We start from the raw sequence: 20,987 nt of genomic DNA, 5'->3' as shown, positions 1-20,987 counted from the left end.
AAGACTGGGAACAGTGGAAAGAGCAAGCCTGGCCCTGTCTAAGCAAAATGTTGTGGGTTATGTGCCAGACTGTTTCTTGGCTCTGTGTATTTTCCAGGAAACCAGCAGACACTCCATTTAATTACTTGCTCCAAACCAAAAAAAGAAAACTAAGGAGGAAAAAAAAGTCAAAGGACACATAAAACCAGGAACCAGTAAACAAGGAACTGTCTTTTTTTAGTTAAAAAAAATAGATTTATCAAAGAACACAATCTGCTATTAGACGGTTTTAGAGGTGCTCTACTGATCTCTAGCTCTATGGCTACACTAAATGGCTAGAACTAAAACTAAAGGACTTACAAACCAAATGATACTGCCACTTCTTTTCTGTTCTCTTCATTTCTTTTTCTGTCTCTCCCTTTATTATGATTTCTTTTACCCTGCAAGGCTTTCAGAAGCTTTGCGATGTTTCATTAAGCAGCCAGTTTGCCTCTTAACACAATGCCTTAGGCCTTAATGTAGCACTAAGTCTGCGCTCAGCCGCCAGTGAAACATAAACATTAACACTTTGCAGAGCACTTGAATTATTAATGCTCAGCTGATGGATTGTGTTCAGTCATTGCTTTAGCCTCTTCCAGTGTGTGTGTATTGGTGTGTATAAGACAAAGGGGTAGGATAATACAGAAAGAAGAGGCTAATTCAAAGTGTGCTCTTCACTGTTTTGGCTCCCGTGGGAGACGCTGCTCACCTCTCGTCAGTAGGTCAGGATGTTTCCTGTCAGAAGCAGACACTAACAGCAGCTCCTCACACTCTGCCATGGAAGAAACTCTTAGGACAACAATCCACTCAGCAACTGCTAACAACAGAGAGAGAGATCAGAAAGAGGACATAGAGAAGAATGAGGCCAGTGGGGCTTCCCCTGAACTTACAAACATATGCACAAATATCTTTGTACAGCACTGGTGCCACCCTGTCCCGCAAACGCACATGTACTGTGTAATACCTTCAGGGGTGATTTCAGTGGAGCTTTTGTCCCTTGTTACAAAGTAATGCAGTATGCCCTCTTCAAACTAGATTCAGTGTAATCAGCACTGAGCTGAGTTCTCAAGTAGCCACAGATAAAGAATTACGGGTGGTTATGAAAGCGTTCAGAGAACAGCTGGCCTGACTAAAGGACACTAAATCGATTATCTTGTTGTCCAGTAGAAATACAAAATTGAAATTTCACAGAATTCTTTGTTCCAACACAACAACACTGCAATACACAGATTCCCATACTTGGAAAGCGGACTTACAAACAAGATAAACCATGTGACAGAAAGTGATGAGTCGGTGTTTACTCTGTGCATCTACTGATGCAAAGACAGTCACAACACACATGAATGTGTTAAATATATACAAGCAGAACCCAAAATTACTTTATTATTTATTTTACAAATGCCAAACCGCTTCCAAAACTATAGGCCAGTGAAGGTGGTGTAAACTGATTGTCAGTGCTGATGTTTACTAAAGGTTCACACCAGACCATGACTGTCTTCCAAACTCCAAAAATTCCCTGCTAAAGGTTATCCTGTCTTTTAAAGGAAACCTGAAACCCACCATAGATATACCATTTACCCAGCAACAGAATGGATGGGACAAGAGTTTCCAGGCTGCAGGTGCCTTACCAGAACACACAAGTCTGATGTTTTACTACAGATAACCTGCAGGTCGCTTTCTCTTAGCGACAGCTAAACATCGAGCACAACGTACAATGATTTGCTGTGCAGCCGTGACATGTTTAAAGTGGACAGGCTTGGGTCACCAGGCTTATCGGAGCATACAATAAGCCGCGCGGCAAGGGAGTGCATGCATGTTTGATGGGGAGGGAAAGAAGATAAAGAAAATAAAAGAGAATAGATGGGTGATATCATTTAGGAAGGCTTTTAAGGATAGGAGCTTGCCACCACTTGGTCAAGGAGCCTTTTATGGCTTTTAGAAGTAATTTTGTAGGTGTAGTTATCATAAAGCCTGAATGAGTCAACCACATCAGCATACATTCCCGATCACACAAGATAAATATTCTTAATGGTGGTTTCCATCCTGAAAGTCAGGGACTAAAGCTTCCCTGTTTATTATCTGTTTATTTACATTATCTGATACTGAATTTCAGTGTTTCTTAATCATTTTATATAGTTTTAAGATCCAATTTGAGTAAACAATTTTATACAACCTCGAGTTTATCTTATATAATGTTTTTTCATGCAAACTACCTGTTGTCGAAAGACACAACTCAAATACGCATGCCTAACACGTTATTGGGTGGATGAAAACAAAAATGTCAGAAGAAAAACACTCTCGAGCGCCTGGTTAATAATAAATATGTTGAGCAAGACCAGACTGTGGAAAATTTCCCCCACCGCGAAGCATTTGAGTAGGTAGGCAGACAGATTTTGAGATAGGATTGCTTTGATGCGCCCTTGGAGCGTCTTCCTTGAGTGTTGCTGTGCAGACCGGTTACTTAAGGCTATAAGAAAGCACACACTAACTTACATACACATATAGAGAAAAAGACACACAGTCAGATTCACCTCTGCAGACAGGGGGATGAGTCATCCTCTATTCCAGTCCCAACTGTGATCCAGCCGGGGTCATGTAAACAAGTCTAGCAAGCTGGCAAACTAAATATGGGGGCTGTATGTACAGGCAGCAAATACATTGAGGAATAGATACAGTTTCAACCAGAAAGATTAATTTAAAGGTTGCAATAGGATAGGAAGTGTGCACACAGTGTATCATGCAGTCTGTGTGGAATGTAGGTTGGTGGGTTGGGTGGGCAAATGTTCTTGAAGTGCTACCCCACCTCTCGCAACGATCTGCATCTGTTCAGCCTGTATAGACATGTGCTCAGCTGTGCATGTGTTTGTGTGTGTGACTAGTGCGAGCTCAGCTGTGAGTGTGTCATTGTGTGCACATGAGTAAGGAACAGTGAGCTGTAGTCAGTCTGCATTTGTGCATGTGGAGGCATGTGTTGTGTTTGTGTGTGAGTTTGTGTACTGGTGCAACAGCAGGGACTAATGTGGCATTCGCCTGCTGCTTCCCTCGCCTGGTTCGTACCTCAGCTGTTCCAGTGGACCGAAGCCAGACGACACTCATAGCTCTGGTGTGTGTCTGCACTCCGTGACCTGGGGCTGTGTCTGTGTGTGTGTGACAGTATTGTCCATTCCAACATCGTGCAAAAAAAGAAAGGTTTGTGTAACTGGAGAGCTGAAGTGAGCCTACTGAGGAATAAGAGAATGAGCTGTGGAGTTCACCAGAGAATCGCCGTTCCCATAGACGGTTCAGTTCAGGCAGCATTAATAGGCTGCCTGAACTGAACGAAGTTTTGTAACATGCAAATATGTGAACAAACTAAATCAAAAAGAGGCACAACAGACCCCTAAGGGCATCCTTTTAATTTACCAAGAAACATCAGTCTCTGTCTCATCCTTAAACACTGGCTAGAGAAGTCTGCAGTCACAGACGACTGTACTAGAAAATAAAAAACAAATTCTTGGCCAATTCTTTGGGTAAACCTGATATTCTACTTAATAAATCACTAGAATTACTAATGACCTCATTCTTTATTAAAACCATGTTTTTCTTATTTATGTTTCTTAATATCTATCAATAAATCCAGCTTTGGCATATCCTCTTGTCCCTATGCTACCCCGAGTGTCTTTAGAAACACCATTTATTTTGAAAGCAGGAGGAGCCAGGGCCTAACAACTGCTGCTGAAACTCCAGCCAGCAGCACCAAATTCTGGTGCAGATACAAGTTGCAGATTAAGCCCTAAATGTATTCTTGCATCGACTGAAAGGGGGTAAATTACACAATTTCTTTTGTAGGCATTAGTTCCAGCTAACAAAGTTAGCATTCTATGCCCAGTCTAACTGCAACATTGTGTTTGATTAAATGTAATTTTTCACACAAACTAAAACTTTTATTTTATTGGGAGCAAGAAAGAAATCTGAGACAAATGAACTGAATTTCTGAAAACTGGCTACATGGCAAGAAACAACTGGAGGTAGGGCTTCACTTTTTATGTATTTTAAAGTACTGCTTCCACAGGTTTTAAGAGGGTATAAGTAGCAGCCAGGAGCTACTAATCAAATGCATTTCAGCACCTGATCATAAGCAAATGTGAGCATTTCTGTGAAAGCAGATATTTTGTTGTTTGCAGTTTGCTTGTCTGGAGTATTTCCACCTGTGAGTGTTGCAACAAATTCAGTCTATGACTGTATAATAATCTGCAGAAAACCCACAAGCTACATATCAGAGCCCTCAGCCAGCAATGTTAAAGTTAATGACAGTACAATTAGCAAAAGACTAAACAAGTACAGCTCCTTTGAAAGGGTTGCCAGGAGAAAGGCTCTTCTCTATCAAAAGAATGTGGCAGCACGGCTTAGCTTTACAAAGTGGCATCTGAACAAACCACAAGACTTGAGTGTCCTCTGGACTTTAGAGCGGAGATGTCGGACCATAAAGGCCTATACACACTGCAAACAACCACATTTTCTGGTTGTGTAACACGTATATATGATCCTGATGTTTCTAAACAAGAAAAGGAGGTAATGGAGATTCTAGGTTTATCCAGTTTTCACAAGAAGGAATCAGCAGGGAGAATTTCTAGGTTTGATCCAGGAGTTGAAGCGGGATGACTGCTGTCACAGATAGTGCATGATTTCAGTTGGGCAGTTAAGCTTTTCTTGGTTCAGGACTGCATCTGAGGAGGCAGACAAATAAATTCAGAGAACCAACTGACCCAGAGCAGCATTTAGCTGTGTGTCTGAGGTAAAATAGCATTATTTAAATATTTCTATATAATTATATAGTCAATAGTGGTGCACATTTTGAGCTACAAATACATTTACTTATTCACATCCCCAAAAAATGTGAAAAATCTAGCTCAGAAAAAAGGCATGAAATATTCACACGAATCTTTTTACACGTCCAGTGTGTAAAGGCCTTAACACACAGCATCGTGTTTGCTGAAATTCAAACACAGTGTATCGGCCACTGAATCATGAGGTGATTTATCTTTTTCACATGACTGGAAGCAACATGCCTAAATTGTTAAAATCATTGGCAGATGACACTAATTTATATTGCTCTGGCAAAGGTTTGCTACAGCTTCTGCACACAAATAAAGAACCTGAAAGTCTTAAAGGAATTAATACGTTTTCACTAAACTACAGGGAAACATATTATGTATAATAACAGGCAAATAAAAATAAAGTGATCCGATCGAATCGACGGCATAGCGGAGCTTGTAGAGAGACAGAAACACATGTTTACACTTAGAGCCAAACTTTTAGGAAGAAGCAGGTCAAGATTTCCTAACCTGCAAGGTAACCAGAAACCTGTCACCACTCTGCCCCTCCTCGTTCAGACTCAGCACCAAAAATCCTGCTGTGGCTCCATATGGTCTGCAGGGTTAGACTCACTGGGAGATTCTCGTGTGGGAGAGAGATGTGTGGGGTTGACAGAAATAGAAATCAGTGTGTCAAAGTGGATGTAGGGACGGAGGAGCTTTACAACATATGGTCAGAAGGTGACTGGGTTGATGTCTAATGGGATTGGTCTAATCTGCTTTTACATTAATCAAAAGAGATGAAGAGAGAAAGATTCAATCACTTAGCTTTAGAGTCTGTCAAGTTCTACTAGCTGATTGTACGAATCATTTTAAAGGGAAAGCTGAATACAGGAGAAAGGCATCCCTGTAAAACCTGTTCTTCTGCTACAGCGCAAACAACGTGAGATGAGAACGTTTTTACAAGTTACCACATCAAAACAAAGACAGAAGTTTTCTTGTAGGCTTAAATTCCCTGAACAATAAAATGAGATGGTCTGTCTTTTTGCATGCATTGTCTGCTTGCTTATTTGTTCTGCTTAGCCTCATATTTGAATAAAGATTTTAATAAGGGCACCCTAACCTACTGCTGATGGAAAGAAGGTGCCACGCCCAGGCTCAGGCAAAATAATGGTACACACATCATTTTTACCCTAAGGCAACCCTCATATTTTCAAGATCAGCTGGCAATAAACACCTGTGTCAAATTCTGTTACGTATACCCGGCTACCTAGTCATCACAAACCACTTCTCTAGTTTCTGTATCCAGTCATGTTGCTCAACCGGTTTCTCCTCCTCCTCCTCCTGTTGCGTGTGTACCTGACGTTTTCATCCCACTGGACACCAGCCTGCAAAGTGTAAACAGCCATGAATCACCAGTGTCTGTGATCACGCTGCCTTCGTTCTTACGAAACCAGGCGTCTTCTTCCAGATTTTACTTGACAGGATTATTTTTAGCAGTCTTGTGTTTTGTGTCACATCAGGACACGAGACACAAAGGACATAAAAGGACAAGAGAAAAGTTGAGAAATATCAGGAGGAGGGGCAATTTAATCTATATATAATGAGATCTAATCAGCTAATCACATGGCAGCAAATCAGGCCATTCAGGCATGTAGACACGGTCAAGACGATCAGAAGTTCAAACTGAGGATCGGAAAAGAGAAGGAAGGTGATTTAAGTGACTTAGAATATGGCATCTTTGTTTATGTTAGATAAGTGTTGTCCAAAAAGGAGAAAGCATTTAGTGAGCTGCTGCACTCCCGCCAAAAGTCCCCCGCTGACATCAGAGGTCACACTGCATCGAGCTGGTAGGAGGGCAGCAGTGACTTAAATAACTGGTTATTGGTATACAGAAGAGCATTTCTGAGAGCACAACACTTAGATCCATGAAGCAGAAGACCACACCGGGTGCCACTTTTGTCAGCTAGGAACAGGATTCAGACAGCAGGCTCATAATTTAGCATAATCAACATGAAGTTTCACATGTCACAGAAGCTGTAAATGAACAACAAAGAAATTACCGTCAGCACTTCCTCATCAGTTTACTAAGATAGGCTGTACTCATTGTTATTTTTGTTGGCAGAGCAGCTGTTTCGACTCTGGCACAAACACAAGTAGCAGGTACACTTACTTTGTTTCACTACCTAGAACTAAAACGCAGTCCAAAAGCCTGGAAGACTGAATCATCTTCCCGTATGTGTGCTGCGTATTTTCTCACATCTGTTCCTTATATCTTTATGACTTTAATAAAGGTGGCATAATAACAAGGCAGCCTCAGTATAAAAGGCTATTGACTCATTCATTACCGTCTGTAACCTGATCGCTGACTGAAATCCAGTTCACTTAAAAGTGATTCATTGTGCTGACTGCAGTGTAAGCCACTTTTTTCCTGACACAAGCTCCTGATGTCAGGCAGAAAAAAGACCCCAAAAAAACCCCGGTTTCTTTGGAGATGAGAGCTTCACACTAGGTGACAAATGAGCAATACATGTCTCATGGAACTAAAAAAATAAATTAAAAAAAGCCCATTTCAATCCAGAAATCACCCCAAAGCCTAACAGTTCACTGAAATCATTTTTATTTTTTCTTAGAAAAAGAAACTATCACAACTTCATTTGGTTACTGTACAGTTTCTCTCATAGTCACTCGGTTTTGATAACAGGTTGTGATTTCATGCTGAACACCAAACACCCTCCCTACTAACTCACACCACTAGTACAACATGACAGTATATGACTTTTCTCTTTTTTTCTTCTTCTTTTTTTCATTTTCATTTTTTTGCATTTGACATCCTTTGATATTTAGGAGTGAAAAGCATTAGAAACCACTTCTATAAAAAAAAATGGAGACAGAGTAGAAATCCCTGACAGTTTCACTTAGAAAATGAGGGACAAGAGAAAGAACTCTTTGAATGGTGTGGTCCATACCAACATGCACCTGACATGTTTCTGTGTGCGCGTCTGTACGTGTGCATTCTGGACAGCACCATTATTCACTGTGTATGTGAGAGTTTAAGAGGTTCCCTGCCCTACATGAGACAGAGTGAGAAAAAAAAGAGGAGCGATAAAAGTGAATGTGGGGGAGGAGAGAGAATCTAGGTCAGATTGTGGAGCATGCAGACCCCCTTCACAGACTCGCGTAAATGCTCTCGCTCTGAGCGGACTGGGCTTGCATGCCATCTTCATCCACAGTCGGGATACATGACTATAAGTGGAACACAGTAAATTTTAAGATTAAGGGATGTATCAAGTATGTCTCCCTGAGAAACGTTTCTTTCAACAGTACCATTAAAACCGTTCGTTTTGTCACTGGCTCGTCTTCTACACATCTCTCCTCCAGAGAATAAAATATCCTGGCTCATATTGAACATACTGCCCTTCATTTTATCCCGTGATCTATCTTTCCTTGCAGTACCCACCCATTAGGACCACTACCGCTAACAATCTCAGCAGCCAATTACAGGCACGGGCAGGTGACATTCATACAAAACTTTCCAGCCAATCAACCCAAAGGTGTTTAGGTGCTTTGACTTACAGCTCTCTCCCTCTCTGTCTTGCAAACCAGTTGTGAGGTACTGAACGCGACGCCTTTGTAACAGAGTCCGAGTAGCTCTACTGTTCTTCCGATTCCCCATTTTTTCCCCACTCATGTACGGTGAAAATAGGAGGACGACGGTGGGCTATAAATAGGTTGTCCTATGCCCTCTCAGCGTTTTCCATAGTATTAACATCACATACTGAGCTGACACACAAGCGCAAGGGATGAGGAAAAGTGGTGTATGTGTGTGTGTTTGTGGGGAGAAAAAGGAAAGAGGAAAAAAAACTTATTACTGCTGTTTTCAGAATCTGTCGCTACATAAAGCCAATCTTGTATTACCAGTCTGAAGGCATTTTGTTGTATATATGAGGGATAACTGAGTTTAGTGTTCGCAGAACCCAAAAACTAACAGTTTGTCTTCTACTTAAAATCCATTGGCTGAGCAAATCTCGCTAAGTCTAACTTGATAAGAGTAATCTCTGTAGCCCTTTTCAAGTTTAAGAGAGTGAAGTGAGGCAAGTGACAGTGCAGGTGTGCTTCAGTGCGTTTTACCAAAACACAACACTTACGTGAGATCGCACACAGGTTAGAGATATTTTCTCATTGAACAAGCTGTCCACTCACACAAGGAAGTTTTCTTTTGTTTTTAAAAAGCATTATCTAATATCAAACCACGTCCTGTGGCTGTAAACGGAAAATCCACAGCCGCTGTATAAAAACTTGAGTGTTTCTTTAATTATTCCTGTCTTTCTCTTTTCAACTATTATTAAAAACCAAAGACTGGGGTGTCGACACCTCGCAGTAGAAAACAAATAAAAGAACAAACAAAGCTGTTTTAAAACCATTTTCGCCTTTACTCGGACTCCTCCTGAGGAGTGGGAAAACGTGGCGAGGGAGGAGATTAGAGGATTCTATCTCTCGCTTTCTCTCTAAGAGACAAGTTTAGGTAGGACCGTGCGAAGAGGTATGGCCTCTCCTGAATCTCCCATCATGTTGCTTCTAAGTTTGTTGTTACTGGCAGTTGTAGAGCTTAAGCCAGGCCCCCCCTTGGCCAGAATAGAGGGAAAGGAGGTGCTGTGGTGCTCGGGGAGTCGTTTCACAGGAGCTCCTTGGCTCTTCTCTGTCCCGGGTATTGGTTTGGGAAGCCTGCGATACAGCCAAGGGTGTCTGAGGGCCTGGCTGGGGGTGAGGCGAGAAGACGGGTCCCAGTCCAAACACTTCTTTATGAAGTCAGTAAAGGCGGGGTCCTCGCAGCCCTTGAGCGCAGCACTCCAATCCTTGCTACCTGGAGGGCCTCTCATCTTGCCACGGCGCGAGCGGGACCCTGTCAGCACAGTGGCTCCGGTGGGCAAAGTGTTTGCACCGCAGTACCGAGGGTGGCCCTTGGAGTTGATGAAGTTTTTTGCTCTTTTGGCCTGCTCCAGGACCTTCTGCGGCGGCATCCCCAGCAGCTCCATAACACAGGCCAGCTGGTCGCCCTCATCTTCGCCGGGGAACAAGGGGTAGCCAGTCAGCAGCTCGGCCAGAATGCAACCAAAGCTCCACATGTCAATAGGAAGGCCGTAACGTGAACCGAGGATCACCTCCGGAGCTCGATAAAAACGAGATTGAATGTAGGTGTAGACCCGCTGGTGTTCAAAACAGCTGGAACCAAAGTCAATCACCTGGTAGGGGCAAGAGAATAAGAAATGATATAAATGAAAATGAAAACCAAACGCACAGACCCATTACAGCACAAACCGGGACGAGAAGGCGCCGCCTTTACCTTGATGCCGCTGCGACCTTGCTGTTTGAGCAAGATGTTCTCTGGCTTGAGGTCACAGTGGATGATTCTGTGCCTGCTTAAAGCCTCCAGGCACTGCAGGATGGAGTGCGCAAACTTCCTGACCAGTGCCAGACTGAAGCCCTGGAACTTGTTGCGTTTGATAAGCTCATACAGGTTCATGCTGAGCAACTCAAAGGTCATGCAGATGTGGTTGCGGAAGGTGAAGTTTTCGAGCATGTGCACAACATTCATGGTGCCGTTACGATCCTGCTTCCGCAAGTGCTCCAGGATGCGGATTTCCTCCTGCGCCTGCCGGTGGAAACGCTTCTCGTTGCGCACCATTTTCAGAGCCAGGTGTTGCTGCAGTTTGTGGTCATATACCTTCGCAACCTGGCCAAAGCTACCTTTACCAATGATCTGTAGAGAGTAAGAGAAAGGACAAGCATTTGTTTAGCTAAAAATGAAAGAACAAATTTAAAGCCACAAACATCAGAACACATCTGACCTTGAGGAACTCGTAGCGGTAAGCCAGGTGGTCGTGGGCGACGTGAATATAACCTCCTTGCTCGTCATCGTAGCCGCAGTTGTTGCTACCTCCGGCAATTGCGGGCCTCTTCTTTGCATTGGGTCCCACAAAGTAAATGTCTGGGTAGGAGTGGATCTCCGCCTGTTCCAGGGTGGTGAGCTGAGTTCGGTACAGTCTCAGAGCCTGATCAGGAGTGAGTGGGCCGCACACTTTGCTGCTGTTGACGCCATTCCCGGCTCCAAGCGGGCCAGAGGATTCGACAGAGCCCTTACTGGATTCAGTGCTGTGACAAATGAGGATGGCACAAATGTGTTAACCGACAGCTTGACTGGTCATCATCTCGCCTGTAACATTTTACTTAGTTAGCATGCTCTTAGTTAGCATGTCCATCTTTCTCACCTATCCACACTGTGCTCTTTGGACAGGCTGGAGGCTGGGGCAGGTTTAGTGGGTGTCTCATGGGTGGTCCCACTGTTCAGTGTGGTTGCTGTGGTTATGGCGTTGACCTTGCGGTTGCTAGTTGAGTCATCATACAGGTACTTCACCTTTGACGGGGCACCTCGGATGGTCACCTGATCCCTCATTACAGCCTTGTTACTGACAACCTATTGACACAGAAGCAAGTCAAGACGCAGTCGGTGAATATCAGAGCAAATGCAGTTTATTTTGCTCAGTTATTGCACAGTTTCCTAACTGAGGCTCTTCTAAAAATGACTCAAAACTCAATATTATCCTGCATCATTCCAGCTCCACATATAAGACAGAGTCTGCAACATTTTTAAATCCTGATTATTAACAAGAAAAAAAAGGTTGTATTTGATGCAGATCAAAATATCAACACCCAACTGTAGAGTCTCAGATGGAGAAAAATGAGCAGACATCCAGTTTGCAGTTGGTTAACCAGCACGACAGGATCCAGATCCTTTCTGGCAGCTAATGCTAATGCACAACGTCCCCTCTTCCCCTACCAACACATGCAAAACGACCCACATCCCCACCTACTTGTTTGTATCCTTGCTTAGATGAAAGATACCACTAATCTTTGTTAGTGCTGTCATAACCTTGCTATAAACATTTAACTTCTAAATTACTCCTTAATTACTACAAATGGCAACTGCGTACAACATGAAGTTCAGAATAAAAGAAAGTGATCGCACAGTCACTAGGCGAATCCCCCCCCCCCCCCCCCCCTCCCCAATATAACTGTCCACAAACTTTAAAAGTGACAGTTCCACCTTTGCTTGGGGGTGAAGGTTAAAGGAGTTTAAAGAACGGTCTCGAGTCTCGCCAGAGAGCAGCTTCGTTTCAGCAACCCCAGGAATTCATTCCTCCTCGCTCTCTCTCTCTAGCGGAAAGAACGCTCCGCAAGATTATGGAGCGCAAGGGAAATGACGGTCATTAAAGTTGAATTATATTGTTAAACTATAGAAGATGTGTGGCTGTTAAGACATGAACTCACCAAAGCCTTCGTACAAGGAGTTAGACTGGAGAGGGATATATCCTCGCGCTTTTTGTCTCTCTCTTACACATGGACACTTTTTACTCTAAGGGCAGACCGATTTTGGAAAGATTGTTTTGTTTTGTTTTTTTTTTAGGAAAAGTGGGTGTTGATCATCCACGGAGAAAGGACTCAGCTGAGAGTGTGTTTTTGTACCAGGTTTGGGCTCTCTAAAAATAGAGTGGGAATGCGGGATGGGTTTCCATACATGTCACTATATAGTCTTAACTTATTACAACAGCTCTGCTGCTGACCCAGGGTCTCATGCAGCTGTTGTTCCAAAGTACACAGTGAATGTCATTGATCGAGCCCCTTCACCCAGACACATACACAAATATTGACATACATATCAAAGCTCTCCACACGGGGAACAGCGTCTGTGATGGATTACTGACTGACCCGGCTGAAAAATACAATAAAAATTAAAACGTAAGAGGGCTCCAAACGGGAAGAGAAATCAGAGCGTGCGGCATTTTCTCTCACTCAGGTATTACAGAGGGTGGAGTCCCCTGTGTGCAAATCTGCATGGTGCAACAGATGGAGGAGAGCTAATCTCTTTCTGCTACAGAAACACCTCAGTATCTTTTTCTCCTCTCTCCGAAGCTCACACAAGGTTGCAGCAACCACACAAACCTCCGTCACAAACAAAGCAAATGATGGTATTATTACGCTGCCGTAATTTGGGTGACAGTCAGAACACGGCTATAAAAGGTGGGGGCTCATGAATTCAACTTACTATGAGTACAATTTATTAAAGCAGATCAAGCCCTCATCTATCAGTTTATTACTTTAATAGAGCATGAGGCTAGTGTCTGAGGACTGAACACGCTGAACTGGGGCGAGTTGCTGTCAGTCACATTCACCGGAGGACAGTAACTCTGTGAGCGTGACACAAAACACAAAGGAAGAAGGATGGGACTAGAATAGAAAACTAGGCCTAAACTCTGTGCAAGCCCACTGATGGAGGATTACACGAGCTAGGGGAAGGGGAGGAGAGGGGGAGAATGCTGATTGGTGAGTTTGTTTGTGGGTCACATTTTCAAGCCCAATAAATCTTTACAATATATCAAACCAGCCTTTTTCATCTACTGATATGTAGGCCTGTGGACTATTGTTGTTTGTGTGTATGTGCATTTTATTTTGCCATAGGGGACATTTATAAGATCACATATATATATTTACCTAGGCTAAAACAGATCATTTATTTTTGGTAATAACCCTGCTTTAATGTAAAACTGTCTAAAAAGCTCAAAGCAAATCCCTCATTATCTTTCGGAATGGATTAACAGAACTGCAAAAAGTAATTATTGTATATGGGTCAATTTATTGAGATTAATGAGGTCGTGCCCTCAATGAAAGTTACCGTAAGCACCGTAAACATGCATACATGACCTGCACGTTAAAATGTTTTCAGTCAAATGACGTGTCCAAAAACAGATGAAGGCAAGATAAGCGCACTCTGTATTCACTTTAGCCGAAGAAACAAAATGGCCAATTCACCGTAGTTTCCCTGACGCAAGCACCGAGAACTGCCGGGGCACCAAACTTTGATGCCCCAGGACAGTAAATGAGTCTTACTCACACAATGCTATTAAATGAAGGGTATAAAAATCTACTGAAAGTCACATGTTGGAGATAAGGAAACAGATAAGCTGCCCATCCTACGCAGCCAGAACACAGTGGAACGAGGGGGGGGGGGGGGGGGGGGGGGGGGGGGGGGGGGTACAAATGTGATGAACAGGAACACTGGCAAGGGAATATCTCTCAGAGGAGCAGGAAGTCTGGAGACAGAGTGTGCTCCAGCACAGGAAATAGGGCTTAACAGGCTATGCGCGTATGCGTGCGTGTTTGTGTGTGTATACTTACTGTGTGTTTGGGCATTGGGGGTAGCCCCGACGGACTGTTTGTGTCTGCTTCGTCTTTCAGGATGTGGTCGGTCCTCATGTACGAGTCGTACAGACCGTCACCATGGCGAGCTGCGGGGACAATGATGAACAAAGTCAATCAGTGTGATGATGTGAGGCTATTAAATCTGCAGCAAACGTGCGCTCAGTGGTAAAAGCACAGAACGATCCTCGAAGGTAACGTCAACAGAATGCAATTTAATTTTCTCCACAGAGACGCACTATCCTTGTTTGACCAAATCAGGCAATGTCCTCTTAATCATCTCATCAATCACACCAGCAGTTCTAGTTACCCTGATGCTAAAACTAATTGCATTGTACAACTAGACAAATCCCTTGAGCCACCACAGCAAGACATCTTGCATTACATCGATCTCTGTATGCCAGTGGGGATGAATACGGTCTCCCATAACAGGCTAGCTCACAGTTGCAGTGAAAAGACCACCATTATCAGATACATCACTGTAGCTATTGTACCCAATACATTGTGTCTAAGGCCAGCGCTCCAACCTGACCAGCTTACACGCGGCTTAGGGTCCCAGATTGCTAGCGCTGCAAGTGGTATTATTGGCCTAATGGGGGTAACAGATGCCTCTGTGACGACAGCATCTTTCCGTCTGCCCATCTGTCCATTCAGCCCAAATCATGTGGTGCACACACCAGGTGTGTTTGGAATTAGAGCTAATATAGAGGGATGCTTGTGCCTGTCATTCAATAGTGCTGTGTTTCATGCTCACCTCTTTGGCATTGAGCCAAACACCTAATACGAGATGATACGGCCACAGTAGATAGACGAGCACGGCATTTGGGACTGTGGGTGGAAGCCAATTACAAAAATGGCAATCGCTCCCATTGGCCAACTGTTTACCACAACGGTCATCGAGCTTACATGCTAGCTGATACACCAGCTGATTAAAACTAACTGTGTAAAGTGCAGCTTGAAATCAGGGTGAGTAGCTCATTAGTCGAAGTTGTGGCAAGTTTGGCGTTCTCCCTCGTGAGTCCCAGAGAGTGCCGTAACCATGTGTAGGTGCGTCAGAGACTATGTTCCCAGCACAAGCTTGCTTCTGGACAGATTAGACCTGCTGCTTGGATACGCACGCATTAAACCTGCACAGCACTGCAAACAGTGGCATTAGGACTACACACACAATATTAGCCAAGCACAGACTCCATTAGCCCTTAGCAAACTCCTAATCGCTCAGTGGGTGCTCAGCACTTTTTGTACAGAATCTGAATTTGTTGTCCAAGCAAAGCTTGAAAGAAAAAAAAAAGAAGAAACAGAGAGCAAACATCTGTGTAACCCCAAACATCCAGCCCGCTATGTCCAGCTCTCCCCACTATGAAAACCCTCCTCGGCACTGTAAAGGATAGAGAACAGGGTTCAGGCAAACAAACACAGCAGCTCATGTGTCATAAAACGTGTGAGCGTGGCTGTGGTGGTGGTGGGGGAAAGCCTCAGCTTTTTGTCCTCTTCCTGGCATTCTGGACAAAGTGTGTTTTACAGAGGCAAGGTAAACCACAGGGTTCATATGACATGACATAACGATGACAGCCCTGTCACTTTTTCATTCTTTCTTTCTTGGCTTCGCAGTTTAGTAAACATGTTACCAGCTGAAAAAAATAAAATTAAAATAAAATAAAATAAAAACAGATCAGTCACAGTGTCATAAAACAATAATAACACTGGTCATAGTACAAATTCCAAAACCGCGTCTTAAAAGGATGCCAACTGAGATATTACTGCTTATCAACCCTTTGATAGAACAATAAAAGTTTACGAGAAAGATGAAAATAAGAAAATAAAATAAGCTTCCTGGTGTGACATTCAAAACCTTCTTAGATAAAAGTCTTGTAACTGATCAGGGTAAGCAAAAGGAAAAGAAAACTTGTTTACATGTCAGGTCTTGTGAGAAGCCCACGGCACGGCTACAGTAGCTTCATGTATACGTGCTCTATCCCCACAGACGCGACGTGACCGCAAATTCACTTGTGAAACTAACCAGTTCTGCAGCTACTTGGAGGGCATTTTTAAAATCCCAATCATATTCACCTCTAAATTACCCCCAAATAAATCCTATTCACACGACCACAAGGAAGCGAACGTACAGATAAACAACGTTTTACTTTGTTTTGGTTACCTGTTGCTATTGGGCCCTCTGGTTTCCGGCTTATTATCATCATGATTGCAATTAATATTAGATGCCAGCATCCAAAGTGGGGTAAAATCAGATTTAAAAAACAGGAGAATAAAAACTGAGCTACTAGTATTAAAAAGTCTACTGTTGCAGTGTTTTGATAGCAGTCCGAGTACCCGTTAGTTGTCTTTTCGACTGAACTCAAGTTATTTTCCTTTCTGTATCAGCAAGCTTTCTTCCCAGTGTAAGCAGTAGTTTCTTCTTAGTTTTACTGTGTTTTCATGTGTTGCTCTCACACTCGTCTTGGCTAACATGGGCCAAGCTACAATTAAAAAAATGAACAGGCGGTGGGGGTCGTTTCCCTCAGCTAACTAGCCAGCTAGCTCGCAGAGCCACGAAACACTCGTCCGCCGGAGAGCCGCTTCCTCCGTTAGTTTGAGTCCAAATATCACAACTCGATGGTCTGACCCATGTGCCCCTCGCCTTTCTCTGACAGTACAATGAGTCGATCCAGAGCACCATTCCCGTGCCTATTCCTGGTAAGCTGGCTTGGTAGTTAGCAAACAAGAGCCCCCAGGATTTGTCCTCCTTCGGGACAGCTTGGGGGTGCTTCGCTCGTCTTCGGGGATGGCTAGCCCAGAGCAGGCTAACTGTATTCACGCCTCATGTTTATACTGCACTAATAACCGGAGGAGAATCCCCGTCGCGTAAAAGCTTCACCTGAGGTCAGTGCAGTAACGCTGCACTGTTAAATCCTTCTCCTGTGCGCTGCGAGTATCTTATTCGACGGTGCAGCTGTGTGTTGTTGCTAAGGGCGTCTTCACTGAGCTCAGAGTCAGCAGGCGGACGGAGGGAGGGAGCAGGGCGGCGCTTACCGGGCATCCAGACGGCCGGCAGAAGGGCGCCCTGCAGCGTCCACATGGAGGTCTGCAGAGGTGCCAACAGGAAAGTGGTCGAGCTTCTGCATGCATAAGAACATCACAGGTCGTTTTTTCTCACATCACTGCACGAAAAAGCAAGGGGGGGGGGAAAAAACCAAACAAACAAAAGACTGATGTAAAGAATTAGCAAGTGGTGCACTTGTGTAGAAGACAGCCATAAGTTTCAGAAACACCCGGGCTATTCCTGCTGCAAGAGTCCTGTAAAAGGCTTATAAGCAACACTCTTCTAATAAATTATTAGCAATGCTATTATCTCAAAGTAATTATTATGTATTATAAAGCTATTATAAAGGTGGTTTTTATTAGAAAGTGGTGCAAAAGGGTCAGTAATTTGCTAATTCCTCTATTTGAACTGTGGATACATGCTAAATGTGGTTTTTTGTTTACTTGTTTTGTTTTGTTTTTTCTTTTACTGTTTTCATACATTTCTACAGCACAATAGGTCCACTGATGGGCTAATAAAGTCAGATGCACATATATAGCATAATATACTGTGCCAATACCCTTTTCGTGCTTGTTTGTTAATGTTTTAAGAATATGATTACCTGTGATCTGCAGCCCAAGAATTAAGCATGGCTTCTCCTCTCCCTCTCCATACCCTATGAGGGAAAGCTGTGGATTGAAACCGGAGAGTGTTTGGAGATCTATACAAGGCTGGATATAGTTAGAGGCAGGGCAGAGGACAGACGAAGTGAGACCCAGCAGGCATGAGAAGGGGAGCAGGCTATATTCAGATAGTGATACATGCTGGGCAGAGGGTGATTCTAATCTTAGCTCTTTCTCAGAGGTGAGAAGAGGAGGTCTCTCTATATTTGCTGCCACAAATACATACACTGACACACTTTCATTTAGACCCCCCGGGGCAGCAACCAACCCTTAAAACCTGTTGCTTATTCTTAGATGGTGGTGTATAGAGTGAGTAGGGTGACAATGCCTATAAACTGATCTGCTTATTGCACTTGCCTCTCAAGAGGTTTCAAGGTGTAAGCTTGTGGACCATGTGCCACTTTTAATCGCAGTGAAGTGAATTTAAAACTGCGGCCCAATGGGACCAGGTGCAAAGCTACCTATAGGTCCTCGAGGTGGGGGTCTGGGGGGGTCTGGCTGTATTTAGTCTGAGGCTGTGTGACAGACACTGACACTTGTGGGTTTATTAACCTGACACCACATTTTAAATGCTCTTGAAAACAAACTCATCTGGGAGGATACGTGTCAAAATGTGAATACTTTCTTACCAGAACATATAAAAACAAAATAATGGAGCTGTGCATGAACTCACACTACCTGTTACTACACAGTGATTACTAGTGATTGCTGTTGTTATAAGAACCCGCCACCTGCTGGTGATTTCGCAGCAATGCAAGTTGTTTCTGGCGGAGAAGGCATAATCTTGTCTTGTCTTGCAAGACAAGAAGAACAATTACATTTTTTAATATTGGTAATAGTAAGGTTATTTTTATGCTTATATGTGTAACGGCAGTACACTATTAAAATGTAAAAACCAGAAACTCATTATTCAAATATTGATCATAAAAAATGATGTCAAATTTTATTTCCATTTCATTCTTTTCACCCTTTAAGATCTTTAAAACTTATAGTACCATCTGATGGGAGGAGTGTCCCACAGAGTTCACAGAGCAAATCTTAAGTGGTTCAGCAGTTCCTTAAAATGAACCACTGTGCATCACCCAGTTTATGGGAAAAGGAAAGAGAAAGGGACTGAATGTTACCACAAAGGTTTATTTCCTTAATGCTGCCTCTGATGCGCTGCATACAAACCCAGCTCTCTTATGCCCAACAAAAAACAAGGAGTTTCTCCGGGTCTGTAGTAACCTCATCTTTCTTTTGCTCTTCTTGAGAAAAACTATACTGCCGAGATCAGACGGTAACTGGGTCAGCCTTATCAGCTACTACCTCTCTGTTGTTATTTTGTCGTTGGTTTGTACACAGGAAACAAGTGTCACGCTGCATGTACATAAATCTGCCAGTAGGGGGCACCAAAAGCTGTATTTTTACACACTTTTATGTGTTTTATGTTTTACGCAAATATTTGATCCGTGCTCAGGACCACTTTATGTTCTTGAGCATTTTTTCACCCAAAGTAAAGTCCACTATGATGGTGTTAAAATGAATTTTGCAACCGTTTGTTCATTTACTCAGTGTAAATAAAGCCGTTATATTTTCATTAACATTTAATAATGCATCTGTATCCTCAAACATCATCTTTGATTATTGTTCATTTTTACTTAAACAGTTGCATAATGAGTGAATCATAGTGCGGTGGCGTAACGCCTGCCTGCTTCAGCATGTGCCACAACTCTCATTCACAGGGTGTAAGATCATTGTACAATCTATACATGTGTCTGTGCTTCGTATATATTTTACTTTGTCATCCACCATCCACAGAGCCTCTTTATTTATATCAGAACATCAGAGTGCTTTGTGATTTTTTTATTTATCATTACATCTTGAATGAGAATGTAGGATGTTCCTCCTTAGAGAGCAGCACTGGATGGTGTTCATTTACAAGGTTTTCATCCAACCGTGGCCGGGTAACCTCTGCTCTTTGCTTAAATTTGAATACAGTGCTTAGAGTGCAGGTCACAGGACTTTCCAACATCAGCTGGGCTTCGTATTGACACTGAACTTGGAAACACTAATTTTAAATGTATAATTGCTCCCTCAAATTTGATAAAAGACACTGTGTCTGATTTGATTTAACACTTTATAAGGTTATATTTATGTGTCTGGAATTACTCATGTATGTGTTATTTGTAACTGATGAGCATGAATGTGCTTTATAGTTTTTTTCTGCTTTTATGTAAAACAGTAAATGTGAAAAGCCAATGGATAAAAACAATAATCATATTTTAGCATTAAAAACATTGATAACACTTTATAATAAGGCCTGCAACTAAGGGCATACTTGCCCTTTTAAGTCTTTACTTAATGTTCACTATGTTGATGTGCATGATGGATGTTTTACTGGTCAGTTGTCCATTTATTTCTCCCTTATTAACCTACAAGAAAAAATAAATACCATAACATTTTGCAGGGCTATGTGACCTTACATTGATGGAGGTAAGGCTAATGTAATGTTTTCCCTTTCACATCACTGTTCAAGCCATCAAAAGGATTTCACAGGAAAGGAGTGTCTCTTTCCCTGTAAAATACCTGGAAGTTAGGCAAGGTTAAACCACTCCCTAAAACCCAAAAAGTACAGTGTGTTTACAATGTAAGCCAGGGAAATGTTTGTTTTTCCACAAAATTACCAAGAAATTACACAAAATTGCCAAGTACTGTATAAAATTATTCATACAGTACTTAAAATTGCTTGAGCATCAGTGTAATTTCTGTCTCCTTTTTTATAAAACACCCAGAATTTAGGCAGAACCTAAAATTACTTTTGCACTACTTTCACTTACTTACGGTATAGTTATGTGTTTTGGGGGTAAAAACAAACAAACAAACAAACAAACAAAAAAATCTTACTTGTTACCCCCTTATTCTAGCATACCTACCATTAGGTAAATATACAAATTCATAATTCAATTTAATTCCAGGGGAATTATGACCTTAGTTATGGGATATATTATAAAGTGTTGCCAAAGTATAATTTTGATTAAAGAGCTTGCACATACTGGTGAGTACTGTTACTTTAGAGCAGCTGTGACTTTACATTGAGCGGTGGTATAATAAATTTGTTAAGCTCTATATGTCTTTTGTACACAGACCTCTTGTATTGCAGTAAAGCATTTAACAATAAGTATTGATTTAACAGTATAAGATTGTTCACTGAAATGTTTTATACTGCTGTAAAGAAAA

At 42.5% G+C, this 20,987-nt stretch overlaps 1 protein-coding gene across 6 annotated transcripts; it reads right to left on the bottom strand.

Moving 5' to 3' along the window:
• Positions 1-7,406: 7,406 nt before the first annotated feature.
• Positions 7,407-17,776, bottom strand: dyrk3 (dual specificity tyrosine phosphorylation regulated kinase 3). Of its 6 annotated transcripts, XM_035905056.2 has the most exons (7): positions 17,708-17,776; positions 17,097-17,224; positions 14,046-14,155; positions 11,081-11,286; positions 10,661-10,964; positions 10,156-10,572; positions 7,407-10,054 (listed from the first exon to the last, which is right to left on the bottom strand). In XM_035905056.2, exons 2-7 carry the CDS (start codon positions 17,140-17,142, stop codon positions 9,320-9,322), a joined length of 1,818 nt encoding a protein of 605 aa, XP_035760949.2. In that variant the 5' UTR covers positions 17,143-17,224; positions 17,708-17,776; the 3' UTR covers positions 7,407-9,319. The 6 variants fall into 6 exon arrangements, with proteins under 6 accessions (XP_035760949.2, XP_006784454.2, XP_006784452.2 ...); XM_006784391.3 differs by lacking the exons at positions 17,097-17,224; positions 17,708-17,776 and adding an exon at positions 16,942-17,075; XM_006784389.3 differs by lacking the exons at positions 17,097-17,224; positions 17,708-17,776 and adding an exon at positions 16,225-17,069.
• Between the last annotated feature and the right edge of the window lie 3,211 nt (positions 17,777-20,987).

Source organism: Neolamprologus brichardi, chromosome 5, assembly GCF_056152115.1.
Source record: "Neolamprologus brichardi isolate AB-2024 chromosome 5, ASM5615211v1, whole genome shotgun sequence".
Lineage (NCBI taxonomy): Eukaryota > Metazoa > Chordata > Actinopteri > Cichliformes > Cichlidae > Neolamprologus > Neolamprologus brichardi.
This window is presented reverse-complemented; position numbering and strand designations above follow the sequence as displayed.